Source organism: Schistocerca americana, chromosome 6 (genome assembly GCF_021461395.2).
Source record: "Schistocerca americana isolate TAMUIC-IGC-003095 chromosome 6, iqSchAmer2.1, whole genome shotgun sequence".
Classification (NCBI taxonomy): domain Eukaryota; kingdom Metazoa; phylum Arthropoda; class Insecta; order Orthoptera; family Acrididae; genus Schistocerca; species Schistocerca americana.
Genome location: NC_060124.1, coordinates 393116794 through 393133730, shown reverse-complemented (window position 1 = coordinate 393133730; position 16937 = coordinate 393116794). Strand labels below are relative to the sequence as shown.

At 44.0% G+C, this 16937-nt stretch overlaps 1 protein-coding gene across 1 annotated transcript in view; it reads left to right on the top strand.

Annotated features, from left to right (window-relative positions):
- The window catches only part of LOC124619570 (tubulointerstitial nephritis antigen-like), a 529036-nt gene that overhangs the window by 464454 nt on the left and 47645 nt on the right, over window positions 1-16937 (top strand). The window contains exon 4 of the mRNA XM_047146059.1: window positions 15771-16042. Within this exon, the coding sequence (XP_047002015.1) occupies window positions 15771-16042 (272 nt within the window). The remainder of the gene's footprint in view (window positions 1-15770; window positions 16043-16937) is intronic.

Here is a 16937-nt window from a genome sequence, read left to right as displayed (position 1 = left end):
AACACGACTTAGAGAAACCGTTTATACAGTGTGTATACGATAAATGTTTGCAACGTACCACAGTGGTGTCGAGATGGAATATCTGATAGAGTAGTCCTGCGGTCTGTCAAGCCAGAAAACAACCTCAAATAGATCTACAAGAGCCACCTAAGCCACAGTGCAGAGATGACGCTTGACAGCGTCCCGGATGTTTTCCATTGGCCAAGACATTAGGGTGAGTTCATTATCATGCTTCTCAAACCACTTTAGTGCAATTCTGGTCATGTGACACAGATGGTTATCCCGCTCGAAGATGCCGTCGGTGTTGGGCAAGACACCATGCATGAAGGGATGGAGGTAACCCGCCATGGTGTTCACGTATTCCATAGCAGTCACTGTGCCTTCGGTTATTAGCATAGGCCCTCATAAGCCCGTGGCAATGTCACCCATAGCGTCCGTGACACGGTTAGTGTTTCGAGCGGCCGTTCTGTGAGATGACAGAGTATCCACACACTATCATCGACTTTCTTTAACAAGAAACATGATTCACTCAACGAGGCAACACGTTTCCATTTATACATCATCCTTTCTTGGTAATTACGTGCAAACTTCAGTCGTAGTTAATGATTTCTTTGGACGAGCGTGAGAACAAGTAGGAATCATCTGCTGTGCAGAACCATGCTCAACAATTTGCGCTGAACTGCATACACCGCAACACCTGTGCTTCCACCAGCATTTAACTCTGTGGCCAGATCAGCTACAGATCCCCGCCTGTCCTGCTTTACGGAGTGGCCAAACCTCCGACCTTCACGTTCTATTAGGAGAAGTGAACGCCCAACACCTTGTCGCCTACTCGTGTTCCCACCGTCCTTCAACGTTTTTCCATAGATGCACACGACTGCAGAACACCGACAGCCGACCAGTCTCACCGTTTCGGAGACATTCGTTCCTAGGAGGCAAGCCATAACAATCAGGCCTTTGAAGAAAGAGAAAATTCGACATCAGCTGTATTTGGGCACTAAAATAAATCCATTGGCTCCAAGTGAAAATTTGTGCCCGACCAGGATTCGAACACGGATTTTTCGCTTATGGCAAGAGGTAACCTTAACAACTTTGGCTATCCGAGTACGTTTCCCGTGCCACCCAAATTCCGGTATGTGGCGCACTACACAGTGTGCCCTTATTTGCTCACAGCCTCGCCTGATTCCCTGAAGAGATCGAACGAAGAGTACATCCACATTGTAAGGTATCATTATTTGCAGACAAGGCGCATATATTTGAGTGTGGGGTAACTGTGCTCCTTCTGCACTCTTCGTTCGACCTCTTGTGGGAACCAGGTGAAGCAGCGAGCAGTGAGGATAACGGACAGGGGACACTAGGTATGTAGTACGCCACATTTGGAAATAAATCTGCCCATTGTCAAATTCGCATATTATGTCAGCGCATTTCGAAATTTGTGGCCCGTTTATCATCATTCATCTCTGCTTTGCTTATACAGGGTGGTCCATTGATAGTGACCGGGCCAAATATCTCACGAAATAAGCATCAAACAAAAAGACTACAAAGAATGAAAATCGTCTAGCTTGAAGGGGGAAACCAGAAGGCGCTATGGTTGACCCGCTACACGACGCTGCCATAGGTCAAACGAATACCAACTGCGTTTTTTTAAATAGGAACCACCATTTTTATTACATATTCGTGTAGTACATTAATAAATATGAATGTTTTAGTTGGACCACTTTTTTCGGTTTGTGATAGATGGCGCTACAATAGTCACAAACGTATAAGTACGTCGTTTCACGTAACATTCCGCCAGTGCGGACGGTATTTGCTTCGTGATACAGTACCCGTGTTAAAATGGACCGTTTACCAATTGCGGAAAAGGTCGATATCGTGTTGATGTATGTCTATTACGATCACAATGCCCAACGGGAGTGTGCTATGTATGTGGTGTCACCGCCAGACACCACACTTGCTAGGTGGTAGCCTTTAAATCGGCCGCGGTCCGTTAGTATACGTCGGACCCGCGTGTCGCCACTATCAGTGATTGCAGACCGAGCGCCGCCACACGGCAGGTCTAGAGAGACTTCCCAGCACTCGCCCTAGTTGTACAACCGACTTTGCTAGCGATGGTTCACTGACAAAATACGCTCTCATTTGCCGAGACGATAGTTAGCATAGCCTTCAGCTACGTCATTTGCTACGACCTAGCAAGGCGCCAGTACCAGTTACTATTGATACTGTAATCATGTACCGTCAAGAGCGACGCTCATCATTAATGGACTAAAGTTAAGTATTCCGCCAGCTACGTCCATTTTTCTAAAGCCTAATTTCCTTGTCCTGTTCCAGACCTCAAGCCAGCCTGCGTGAGCTAAAATGCGTGCCTTTCGGCTTCCTCTAATAATACGGTGTTGGCTCTCCTGCCAACCCACAACAATGTATGCTGCTCGGTATCCTGGACGACATCATCCAAGTGTCCTGACCGTTCGCCGGATAGTTACGTTATTGAAGGAAAAAGGAAGTGTTCAGCCACATGTGAAACGTCAGCCACGACCTGCAACAAATGATAACGCCCGAGTAGGTGTTTTAGCTGCCGTCGCGGCCAATCCGCACATCAGTAGCAGACAAATTGCGCGAGAATCGGGAATCTCAAAAATGTGGTGTTGAGAATGCTACATCAACATCGATTGCACCCGTACCACATTTCTATGCAGCAGGAATTGCATGGCGACGACTTTCAACGTCGTGTACAGTTCTGCCACTGGGCACAAGAGAAATTACGGGAAGATGACATATTTTTTGCACGCGTTCTATTTAGCGACGAAGCGTCATTCACCAACAGCGGTAACGTAAACCGGCACAATATGCACTATTGGGCAACGGAAAATCCACGAAAGTTGAAGGATATTTGCCATCGTGATCCACCGACAACGCCTAACAACATGCGTCAGCGCATTGTCAATGCATGTGCGAACATTACGGAAGGCGAACTACTCGCTGTTGAGAGGAATGTCGTTACACGTATTGTCAAATGCTTTGAGGTTGACGGACATCATAATGAGCAACTATTGCATTAATGTGGTATTTACAGGTAATCAAGCTGTAACAGCATGCGTTCTCAGAAATGATAAGTTCACAAAGGGACATGTATCACATTGGAATAATGAAATAAAATGTTCAAACGTACCTACGTTCTGTATTTTAATTTAAAAAAACCTACCTTTTACCAACTGTTCGTCTAAAATTGTGAGCCATATGTTTGTGACTATTACAGCGCCATCTATCACAAAGCGAAAAAAGTGGTCCAACTAAAATATTCATATTTCCTTACATACTACACGAATATGTAATAAAAAAAGGGGTTCCTATTTTTTTAAAAAAAACGCAGTTGATATCCGTTTGACATATGGCAGCGCCATCTAGCGGGCCAACCATAGCGCCATCTGGTTTCCCCCTTCAAGCTAGACAGGTTTCGTTCTTTGTAGTTTTTTCGTTTGACGCCTATTTCGTGAGATATTTGTTCCGGTCACGATCAATGGACCGCTCTGTGCACTTTCATTGCCGCGTCATGTCCTCGCAATGCCACCAGGTATTCAGTTCTCGCGGTGGGTAGTGGTTTCAAATTTTCGCTCATCAGCGTGCAGGGGTGGACAAAAATATGAAAACATCAAAAACATTACCATGCCCAATACGGTGTAGGCAAACCTCTGGTTTTCAGTCGTCTGAGAATGGATAAATTCAGGTCCTGTGTGGTTTTCACGTGAATCCTGTGTCATTCTCCCAGCAAAATAGTGGCAAATGCAGCTCAGGGTGATGGTGGACAGCGATGATGGTGGACAGCGATCACGCACCCTTCTCTAGAAAATAGACCACAAGGTCTCAGTACCACTGAGATGCGGTGACTGCGGCGGACGAGAGAGACTCGACAATTCATCCTCGTGCTTACAAAACCAGTCCTGGACGGTGTGAATTCTGTCAACAGGTGCGTTGTCGTCTTGGAACACAGCATCACCATTGTGGAACAAACATTTTGCCATGGGATAGACCTGATCAACCAAAATTGACACATAGCCCCTTGCAGTAGTGCAACCTTGCAGAGTAACCATGGAGCCCATGGAAGTCCACGATCTGGCTGCCCAAATAATTCACTCTTTGGATGTAAAATCGGCCAGACGTTGGATATAGTGTGACGTAACGACATTGTCGCATTGCTCCACAGTCTCGGTTTTATGGCTTCGGCAGCACGTTTTCCTGTTGCGAGCATTTGTACCACTGATAAGTAGTTATGGGATTCTTCGCCTTGCAATTCCCAGCTCATGGAGCTCCGTCAATGTTGTTTGGCGCTGACAGGGTTGGTGAGGTTTGCAGTGACTTTTGTAGCTGTTTTCCTCTTATTTTGCTTCTCAGTCTTCTTAAATGACTGTTTCTCACCATCACTCAGCACACCCTTTCGTCCTCGTTACGACTTAGCGGATGATTTTTTTTCTGTTTTCCCTATACGAGGTATAAATCTTCGATCCGGTACCTCTTGGAACACCGAACACTTAAACTACCTTGGTTACGTAAGCAGTCACCATATTTGAACCAACAGTTTGACACTTGTACGTTTTGCGGCCATTATACAGCTGCCATTTGTGGTTAAATACAACAGCGAAACCTGCACGCTTGGCTAGCAGCTGCATTTATGTTGAAGCATGCGATTCTCGCGGTGGTCCCATATTTTCGTCCAACCCATGTAGCAAAGCACAAATGCTAGCAAGCAGTATGATGATAATTTATTGACGGGACAGTGTATAAATTACGTTGCTGTGCTTTGCTTGTTTTTTGTTAATGCTCGGCTATTTCATATTTTATAGAGTGCCCTTCTTGATGGGGTACGATGAATTAATTAACCAATCCCGCCAACCGCGAACAGTGCTCTTACATGAGTTGTGGCCGTCGTATAAAGGTTGACCGCTACAAGCTCATGGCATCATACATCAGTTCACCTGGTGATAACAACGACATCTGTTGTCGAAATACTGTGCATGTTTGCTGCAATAATTACAGTAAATCCCGACTATGTTAGTCCTTCGAAAGGAATTAGAAGTTTGGCCATGAGCACACGCTTTCGAAGGAATCATACTACGTTTCATTATCTAAAAGGTTATGTTTTGACAGGAGACAGAATTTAAGTCAACGGGGATCGAACCAGTGTTATTCGAGTTGCGAAGTGAAACTGCAGTTTTGTAAATCAAACAATCACCAGCCTAATTAGGCAAAATGTTTCCAAGTAAATATACTCTTAATCAAGAAAACCGACTACTGTATATGACAACTTTAAATTGCGACCTGTTTTGTAAATCGGATACATAACAATAGCCCAGTCTAGCTAGTATTTGAAAAGTAACTATTCACGAGCAACACAGACAAAAGCTTCAAATATTCTGGAAATAGACTGTGGCTCACTAACGCATATATTCTGTTTCAGAGCAAGAAAGATAATTTTCATTACACAGCACCACTTAATAAGGGAGGAGCACAGTTAATTTCAATATGAGGAGGCTTTAAAATTTTGCTGTGGAGAGGCAAATAGTTACCAAATTGTTATTCTCACTAATATCAGTACTATTTGTTTTCAAGGGGAACACACAAGCGTTTGAACTATATAGAATATAAGTGAAGCATAGGGAGCCTGAGTTTGTTACGAGTCCACTAACTTATAGCCAGTTATGTTTATCATAACGGAAATGTCTCTAGAGTGATTACATCACCTCATAAAAACAATCCTGTACGAATTACTGAAATGCTTGTTGAACATTAAGAGGGGGCTCAGGGACTGCACTGTATGTTAACTGGGCATAGTGCAAACACTTCTGACCAGGCATAGTAAAGACGCATACACAAATGGAAATATTAGTATAAAAGCGGTTTTGCAAACCTGCAAAGTACAGAGTATTTGTGTTGGCGCTTAAACTGTAATAACCTATAAATATTGCTATTAATCATAACTCCATTCTATTACAACAATACTGAGCAAAGCTTTTGATTAGAGTGAAGGTTGAATAACGTAATTAGGGCTGGGTTGTTTTGGGGAAGGAGACCAGACAGCGAGGTCATCGGTCTCATCGGATTACGGAAGGACAGGGAAGGAAGTCGGCCGTGCCCTTTGAAAGGAACCATCCCGGCGTTTGCCAGGAGAGATTTAGGGAAACCACGGAAAACCTAAATCAGCAGGGCCGGACGGGGGATTGAACCGTCGTCCTCCCGAATGTGAGTCCACTGCGCAACGTAATTAGGCCTTGTTCTTAGAAATTATTCTTTTGCAGTATTTACACTGAACTTGTGGAGCTTGTCATACAAAGAAAACTGACAATGGCCGTGAGAGCGGTGTGCTGACCACATGCCCCTCCACATCCGCTTCCCGTGATGCCTATCGGGAAGGGGATCACACGGCGGTCGGTCGGTACCGTTGGGCCTTCCTAGGTCGGTTCAGACGGAGTTCAGTTTTTTAGTTCACTAGAAACCGGACACTCGAAATAGGTTTAGCACTAGGAATAGGAACTTGTCCAGGTGAATGAGCTAGGAATAAATCAGTGTTCTTGAGACAAAATTGAAATTGAGTTACTTTGCAATTTAAGCAGCTTATTGGTCCAGGCACATAAATACAATAATAAACTTTACTTCTAGTGCAGGTGGTGGTGGTGGTGGTGGTTGTCGTGATAGTGGTGGTGGTAACACAAGTATGACGTCATCATGCTTTATCCTGGCTCTTGATGATGTGAAATTGCTCTATAAATTATCGTCTTGGCGCCGGAATGTTATGATTCAGAGCAAACCAATGACCTAATAGCCAATATACATCCACATCAGGCGTAATTACCTCAATCTTGCCGCTATCCTTGCCTCCTTTAGCAATGAAGATGTTCTCCGTTTGCTAGCCGAGCACCGACTATCTCTCTCACAAAGACTACTTGCAGTACTTCGCGCCAAGCCACCTTCCCCTTTCTCGCCTCCACAGGTCGTTGCGGAGGCACTTCCTTCCGAATTTTAAATCTGTATAACGAACGTACCCTAAACATGAACAAATTTCTTACATGACATTTTAACATATTCACATTATAAAATAACATTATTTTGAAAGTTACACTGACAAATTAATTCTTGTTAAATAACTTTACAGAAAATAAGAACAATTACTTACATACATCATGAATCAAAGAACATAATAACATGGAGCAAAAACAATCAATATCGACCATAGGTGTTACGCAATGATCCGGCATTTCTCTCGGGAACTTTTTCTTCATTCTAAATATGGCTTGAGACATTCCCGTAAATCATTCTCAACAAATTCCGAGCCGATCCTTCAATAATAACCCGGAGACCAATTCCAGCCATTCCTATTCTCTGATCGATATATTACTTCACCACTACAGGCGAAGCTGTCGCATTAAAAGGTAACAGGCAGGAAGGGCGGACGCCCCCCCCCCCCCCCCTCGGAATTCCCTATTGTGCGCTAACAGTTCCCTCGCTTCGCTCAGAGGTGAACTCCAATGCGAGCAATGCTTTCTGGCGGGCTCCTCCAGGTTGCGAGATAAATCCCCGTGACATTTATTCCTCGCGCTGCAGAAAAGGTCGCTCGCTAGGGACTATAGGGCGCTGCGCGTGATGTCGGATCGTATGAATGCCTCAGGGCAGCCTTTGTGACCTGCTTACTGCTGGCAAGTGAAATGTTACACCGCCCACCTGGAAATCCTATAGTAATGTGCCAATAGACGTGTGTACATTTTCTGCAGGTTCTGCTTTAGAGGTTTGATTAACTTTTAAAATGACGCCATGTGAGAGCTTTAGCTGGCGTTAATTATTTAATAAGCGACCGATTTTGATCAAAGACCATTTTCCAGCACAGCTTCGGTTACAATGCAATACAGTGACGTCAAAAATTAGCACAAAATCAATACGTCAACAGCAAATTATATATGGAGCAAACATGCCCATGATGTAGAATACGTTAGAGGGAGCTGCCCCAGTGGCAGAGACTTTTACAAGATCCGTATGAGCAGATTACAATAAAACTGTTTCGTGGTGAAAATGCACGACGCTAATACCAAAAACTCACAAAAATAAGTCATTTTAATACTATTAATTATATTTTCTTTAAATGTCTGTAAAGATATTCTTCAACACTGATCCCAACGCCGGACGCACGGTATGAGAACCAAAACATTGCAAACTTAACACACAAAAAAAATTAAAATGTAACAGTAATATCTCCCGGGTTCGATTCCCAGCGGGGTCAGGGATTTTCTCTGCCTCGTGATGACTGGCTGTTGTGTGATGTTATTAGGTTAGTTAGGTTTAAGTAGTTCTAAGTTCTAGGGGACTAATGACCATAGATGTTAAGTCCCATAGTACTCAGAGTCATTTGAACCATTGAACAGTAATATCAACGTTGTTACAAGCATTCAAAATAACCATTCATTGTTCTCTTTTGAAACGTTCTCCTCTTTGAAGGCTGGTACAGTAGCTACACGGTAAGGAAAATTCGGAATTCCGCTTGGCGAAACCTAGAAAAAATTATTGTCTGCGGTTTTCTTGTTCCTGTCGAATTGAAACGTTCCGGTTAACCATAAACTGATTTTTGTTTAGTTTTAAGGCAAGAAACAATTATCTAAATGCTTAAGATGTTTGAGTAGCTCATTTTCCAGTTCACCAGTGAAAGTGTCTTCGCCAAGTAGGTAACACTGTTGCACATTCTCCTCTTCTTAATGGGAGCAACACTTCTTCCTAATCAACACTTATAGGCCGAAATGTGTTCTTCTGGTCCCTTGACGCTGAATTTTCCTGATAATACGCCATATTTTTACGTTGTCTTTTCATCCCATTCTGATTTCCATGAAACTGCCATGCTCACAATAATCCCTGAAAAATCAAAGACAGCTTCAGTATGTTTGTCTGTGGAACTAGTTCTCTGTCAGAGACTGAGGCCAACACGCTAGGTTTTAGAAGATTTACTGCTATTCAGATCGAGATAACTAACAAAGGAACGCATTCTAATTCTTAATTCACGCACGTTACAATTTTTTCATTAACTCTACCAAAAGAGGTTCCGAAATTCCCATGAAAAATATCTGCGAAGCGTTAGTAACAGTGCACGCTCACTTAAGAACGGATTTCTCACCATTGGGCAAAGGCAAAAGGAAAGTGGCGTGAGAAACAACAAATGGGCGTGTTGCTCTACAATTGCAGAACTGTCGGCTTCTGTTATCTAACATGCAAATTGGTAGACCAAACCAGTCCGGTGCTGGAGCCTGTGTGGTGGTGAGCAAGCTCGATTAACGTTTACGTATTCTATGTCATATGAGCATGTTTACTCTTACACAGCTTCCTGTTGAGTTTTTGCCATTGTGCTCCTTTTTTGAAATTATTGCATTCCGATAGCTCTTGTTGTTAACCCAAGCCGTACTTCAAAGTAGTCATTGACCGGAACCGGACACTTATTAAAGAATACTTTTAAGAGCAGCTTAAGGATTTACATGTCATTTTTAAAGCATATGTGCATTTTCTTGGTTCTACAGGTTTAAAACGTCTAGCTACCTAGTATTACGAAAACGAACAGGCATTTCTACGACGGTAAGTCAGAGAAAAACCGTAAATGTATGACAGAACAGACAAAAATGGCACCAGACGCCTGTACGTTGGTAAGCTTATCCGCAGTAATACGACGCATAATCATTCAATGGCAGCGCCGAGTCTCTAGACCACTATATATGCGTCACGTTTAGGGTCAAAACCACTCGAAACGCTTCGTGGGTGCTAATAAAAATTTGAATGAGGCTGATGTCTGTCTTAATTTGTCTTTTATTATAAACAACCACCGATTTGTATAGAACGGTCGTCTATCGACGAAACAAAATCAATCAGAAATCCTTATTATAAATGCCTCCAATTGAACCACAAATTTCGGTGAACTGCCAGATATTTGTAACATGGTGCCACAATATTTCTATGCAGAGTACTGTGGCTATCTTAATATGAATACCGAACCCAAGATGACTAGAAAATTCTGCGTCGAAATACCGTGGCAGAAAATTACAAAGGTCCGGAGGTTCAGCCGAAATTTCATGGACATTCTACACGCCGGGAAATTTTTAAATTCCACATGTTTCTGCTTTTACCCACATATATCTCCCTCCGTAGTTGAGTGTTCAGAGTGTCATGAAGAAGGTTCTAGAAATTCATCTATAAGGTTTTCGTACAATAAAGGAATATTAGTTTTTCATTACTACAAATAAACACTATGAAATGCGGCATCAGTTTACGTAGAGGTAAAATTATAGCTCATAATACGGCTTAGTAGCGCCTCAAAGTATATATAATGCGTTCTTCATTATAGCATCCAAGAAACGAAAGACATTAGCGATACAACTACCCAAAGATGGCATCCCGTACGAAAAATATTACCATGAAATAACATAATCTCCTGCGAAACTAAAGAGAAAGACTACTGTCGCTTTATATATATATATATATATATATATATATATATATATATATATATATATGTGTGTGTGTGTGTGTGTGTAGGCATGGTGTATACCGTGGACAGAAAAAAAACGTCACTGTATGCCCAACAAATTTGAAATATAAGCTCCTGGAATCAGACGTTTATTCCATCGTATTCATCTTATTGTGTCCTATTAACAATATGAAATGTTGTGAGAGTGTGAAAAGAGAACTTCATATATGCGTGGATTACAGTTATAGAAATAAATCCTTCTTTGGTATCTACAGTGTCTGTCTCGAGAGAAAAATTACATTTATAGGTTCAGAACCAGGCTTACGCAGGTACTGCTGCTCTCTCTTGGCACATAGGCAATCGGAAACCATCCACTTCGTTCTACACTTATGTATACGCATCACTTACTCGTGCCCAACATACAGCTGCTCGGGCTTCAGTAAAGACAATTTCCTCTGTTGCTTCGAATGTAGTTTCGTAGCTGTGTGTGTGTCCATTAGCACTACGACTTCTACCTCACTGTTATGCAACATGCACTGTGCATCAGTTGTGCGGGCTGCCTAAACGGCAGTGGACTGAGCTACGCGACCACTTCCATAGAGTAATGTTTGACAATAAAGATAATAATCAAACTGTTAATGGATTGAATAGTAAATTAAAGACGGAACGACTTTTAAAATTTTCGTTTACTTTATGAGCTGCATAAAGAATGATTTACTTCTGATCTACATAACGAATTTTTGAATAACAAGTGAATTGAAAGAGTGGATGCTATAGGTGTTCTGACATCGAGTCAATTAGATCACACAAATACTGTCAGTATGTTCGAATGAACAAGCCTAGAACCGAACCAGAAAAATAACAATAACGTTCGGTGACCAGTTTTACTTAATTGTAATTCGTTTTAGGAGAAACTCAATCTTTCCAGAATACTTTATGAATTGAATGGAGGTTTCATATCGTGAATTCTTTAAAAGATTGTGTTTCTGATGCGCCGCCGCCATTCACTCTCGGCTAGACATACCATTGTACTGTATTGTATTGTATGTTAACCGGGGACCTAGAAACGACGGAGAGGCTCCGTCCCTGCCGCAGCCCGGTTAAAGGAGCTACAGTCTGGAACCGCACGACCGCTACGGTCGCAGGTTCGAATCCTGCTTCGGGCATGGATGTGTGTCATGTCCTTAGGTTAGGTAGGTTTAAGTAGTTCTAAGTTCTAGGGGACTTATGACCACAGCAGTTGAGTCCCTTAGTGCTCAGAGCCATTTGAACCCTGCCGCAGCCGCAGTGGTCCACAACCCCACGACGACTACCGCAGTCCACTTCACCCCTCCACCCCCCCCCCCCCCCCCCCCACACCGAACCCAGGGTTATTGTGCGGTTCGGCTCCCGGTAGATCCCCCAGGGAACGTCTCACACCAGACAAGTGTAACCCCTACGTTTGCGTGGTAGAGTAATGGTGGTGTACGCGTACGTGGAGAACTTGTTAGCGCAGCAATCGCCGTCATAGTGTAACTGAGGCGGATTCGTGTCGGGGACCAAGCGCTCGTTCCCGCCCGGAAAGCCAGACATACCATTACTATACGCACGATATAACTTGGCGCTCTTTCTGGAGCATGCTGAGAGCGTAAGCACGCTATCTTCGCCTAAGACAGGAGCTGCTGCTGCATGAGAACAGATATGTTGGAGGAATGCCCCTCCTCCTACTTGCCTCCTTGAAAGGCAGGCAGGACGCTGGAATCAACATCCAACTTCGCGTTCACAGTGCCTACTACAATTATATATTGCTACTTTTTTTTTTTAGGCATCAGACTTCTGACTGGTTTGATACGGCCCGCCACGAATATTGCTACAATGCGCTGTATTGTCCCCTACCTCAGTTACATCGGTCAGAAAAAATCCATCCGGCCTGAAGTGATCCGACCTTCACCGATACCTTCGCAACCATAAAAGTGCCAAGATATATTCTGCATAGGATACCTTTATAGAAAACGTGTAGTGTCGAGGATGTATGATTATGTAATAACTATCAGTAGTTTGCTTGGCTACCACGAGGCTTCGACAGATGAACAACATACGGAACAAAATCCACATACTGGCGAAGCAGCAGCTTATGTCATTGCTAAACGATGAATCAAACTCATATCACTTAAAATGATACCATATGTAGACTAAACAATTTTACAAAGTGCAACAACTACCATTACGCCCTGCTTCTCTAGCTGTTTTTTTATAGTTTACGTTGTCGTTGTTGTCATCAGTTTGAAGACTGATTGACAAACCCTTGGCGACCCTGTACAATTTTTAGCTATTAGTTTACTCATACTGAGTGTGAAGGGGCGATCTGTGTTTACTTTCCTAGGAGAAGAAAAACTTCTTAACCAAGATCGTAATAAAACACTATATTGTGGATAACCGGTTTAATAAACTACACTACTGGCCATTAAAATTGCTACACCAAGAAGAAATGCAGATGATAAACGGATATTCATTGGACAAACATATCATATTAGAACTGACATGTGATTACATTTTCACGCAATTTGGGTGCATAGTTCCTGAGGAATCAGTGCCCAGAACAACCACCTCTGGCTATAATAACGGCCTTGATACGCCTGGGCATTGAGACAAACAGAGCTTGGATGGCGTGTACAGGTACAGCTGCCCATGCAGCTTCAACACAATACGAGTAGTGACTGGCGTAATGTAACGAGCCAGTTGCTCGGCCACCATTGACCAGACGTTTTCAATTGGTGAGAGATCTGGAGAACGTGCTGGCCAGAGCAGCAGTCGAACATTTTCTCTATCCAGAAAGGCCCGTACAGGACCTGCAACGTGCGGTCGTGTATTATCCTGCTGAAATGTATGGTTTCGCGGGTCGTAACACATCTGAAATGTAACGTCCACTGTTCAAAGTGCCGCCAATGCGAACAAGAGGTGACCGAGACGTGTAACCAATGGCACCCCATACCATCACGCCGGGTGATACGCCAGTATGGCGATGAAGAATACACGCTTCCAATGTGCGTTCACCGCGATGTCGCCAAACACGGATGCGACCATCATGATGCTGTAAACAGAACCTGGATTCATCCGAAAAAATAACGTTTTGCCATTCGTGCACTCAGGTTCGTCGTTGAGTACACCATCGCAGGCGCTCCTGTCTGTGATGCAGCGTCAAGGGGAACCGCAGCCATGGTCACCGAGCTGATCGTCCATGCTGCTGCAAATGTCGTCGAACTGTTTGTGCAGATGGTTGTTGTCTTGCGAACGTCCCCATCTGTTGACTCAGGGATCGAGACGTGGATGCACGATCCGTCACAGCCATGCGGATAAGATGCCTGTCATCTCGACTGCTAGTGATACGAGACCTTTGGGATCCAGCAGAGCGTTCCGTATTACCCTCCTGAACCGACCGATTCCATATTCTGCTAACAGTCATTGGATCTCGACCAAGGCGACCAGCAATGTCGCGATACGATAAACCGCAATCGCGATAGGCTACAATCCGACCTTTATCAAAGTCGGAAACGGGATGATACGCATCTCTCCTTCTTACACGAGGCATCACAGCATCGTTTCACCAGGCAACGCCTGTCAGCTGCTATTTGTGTATGAGAAATCGGTTGGAAACTTTCCTCATGTCAGCACGTTGTAGGTGTCGCCACCGGCCCCAACCTTGTGTGAATTCTCTGAAAAGCTAATCATTTGCGTATCACAGCATCTACTTCCTGTAGGTTAAATTTCGCGTCTGTAGCACGTCATCTTCGTGGTGTAGCAATTTTAATGACAAGTAGTGTAGTTCTACGTCTAGGGGACTGGTGACCTGAGATGTTAAGTCCCATAGTGCTCAGAGCCATTTTTTTGAGTGTCCCGTTCCGCTGTTGCTGCTTCTCTACTCACAACACAATACTCCAGGCCCTCTTTTACTAGTCGTGTTTTTTAAATAATTACCGTTTTGAATTTAAAAAAAGACTCAATAATTTTATTTTTACATGAAAGCCTGTACCTTAATCTACGCACTGACGCCATTACAGCCTTATTCTTCCTTGTTTACGCTGTGTACTGAGTGTTTAAGATGCCTCCGGTAATCGTGAGTCCCGCCGAATGTGAAGTACGGGCTGTTATAAGATTTCTTAGTTCTAAAGGCCTAAAAGTGACCGATATTCATCGTGAGATCTGTGCAGTTTACGCAGAAAACATTATGAGTGATGGAATGGTAAGAAAGTGGGTGAGCGCATTTAAAGATGGCCGCACAAATGTGCACGCTGAACAACGGAGTGGTCGTCCTTCGGTCGTTAATGAAAGTTTGGTGCGGGAAGTGGACAATAAGGTGAGAGAAAACAGACGCTTTACGATTTCCTCCTTGCGGGATGACTTTCCTAATGTTTCTCGTATTGTTTTTCATGGCATTGTGACCGAGCACTTGAATTACCGAAAATTGTGCGTATGTTGCGTACCGAAAATGTTGACGGATGTGCACAAAACCAAACGTTTAGACAGTGCGTTCACTTTCCTTGAGCGGTACCACAACGACGGTAGTGATTTCGTAAGCCAAATTGTTAGGGGCCTACGTCACACCAGAATCAAAGCAACAGTCCATGGAAGTTGAGCAAAGGCATGGTTTTGCTGCAAGACAATTCCCGTCCGCGTGTGGCGAAACAGACCAAAAATCTCATCATATCTTTTCGATGGGAAACTATAGATCATCCTCCGATCTTGCGCCCAGTGACTACCATCTGTTCCTGCACTTGAAGAAACACCTGGGCGGTCAGTGTCTTCAAGACGATGACGAAGTCAAAACAGTGGTGATGCAGTGGTTAACAAGTCAGGCGGCAGACTTCTACGAGGAGGGTATTCAGAAACTGGTACAACGTTATGACAAGTGCCTCAATATTGACGGAAATTATGTAGAAAAGTAGATTAAGGTACAGGCTTTCGTGTAAAAATAAAATTATTGAGATATCTTAACACGTCTTTTTTTTTTAATTCGAAGCGGTACTTACTTAAAAAAACACGCCTCATATATTGGCGGGTCCGCTTCCCGTGTTATCTAGTGGTACATTCCGCATCACATAGTGGTGTGTGGGTACTTTTGATCAGATAGTGAACCTGTCACCACTTCGGGCTTCACACAAAAGTTAATTTAAATCAGCCTACGAGGCGAGTTTCTGAGGCGGTGCTAGGTGTGAAGGTTAGTTAGTTTTAAGTAGTTCTAAGTTCTAGGGGACTGATGACCTCAGATGTTAAGTCCCATAGTGCTGAGAGCCATTTGAACCACTTTTTGCAGGAGCTTGCTGTGGCTGTCGCTGGCGGCGCTGGGGGCGAGCCTGCTGGTGGCGGTGGGCGGCGCCGACTACTCGGACCTGCGCGGGCCCTACTGCGCGTCGCGCGGCACGCGGGGCACGTGCTGCCCCGACCGCCAGGACGACTGCTCCGTGCCCATCCTGGGCACGCTCTGCTACTGCGACGACTTCTGCAACCGCACCAACTCGGAGGACTGCTGCCCCGACTACTGGTCCTTCTGCAAGGGCATCATCCCGCCGCCGGAGCCCGTCCGCGGTGAGTAAACACCTCTTCGTCTCGACCCACTGCTCGTAACGAGTGAGTCTGCTGCAGAGCCCTGCTGTTCTGACAAGGGAAGGACTGACTCGGCATACAGAAAAGTCAAAAAACCTTCGGTGAAATTAAATGCGAGGGCGGTAACATTGAGAGCGCAATGGGAATTTCATTGTTAAATGCAGAGGAGAGAGCGGATAGGTGGATTAGATTAGATTACAAAAAAAAATGGTTCAAATGGCTCTGAGCACTAGGGGACTCAACTGCTGAGGTCATTAGTCCCCTAGAACTTAGAACTAGTTAAACCTAACTAACCTAAGGACATCACAAACATCCATGCCCGAGGCAGGATTCGAACCTGCGACCGTAGCGGTCTTGCGGTTCCAGACTGCAGCACCTTTAACCGCACGGCCACTTCGGCCGGCGATTAGATTACAGATTAGATTAGATTAATTGTTCATTCCATAGACTCATAAAAGAGGGAATCCTCCTGGGTGTGGAACATGTCAGATAAACACATTACAAAAATGTAATTACAAAAACTTGAGTTTCATTAATTTTAATGATCCTCAGTCAATAAACAATAAAATTATGTACAAAAAATGGTTCAAATGGCTCTGAGCACTATGGGACTTAACATCTGTGGTCATCAGTCCCCTAGAACTTAGAACTACTTAAACCTAACTAACCTAAAGACATCACACAACACCCAGCCATCACGAGGCAGAGAAAATCCCTGACCCCGCCGGGAATCGAACCCGGGAACTCGGGCGTGGGAAGCGAGAACGCTACCGCACGACCACGAGATGCGGGCAATTATGTACATGAATTAAATTTAAACTTCTAATATTTACAGGTTTAGTATTTACATCTGCTTTCATTAACTCCATCGCTCAGA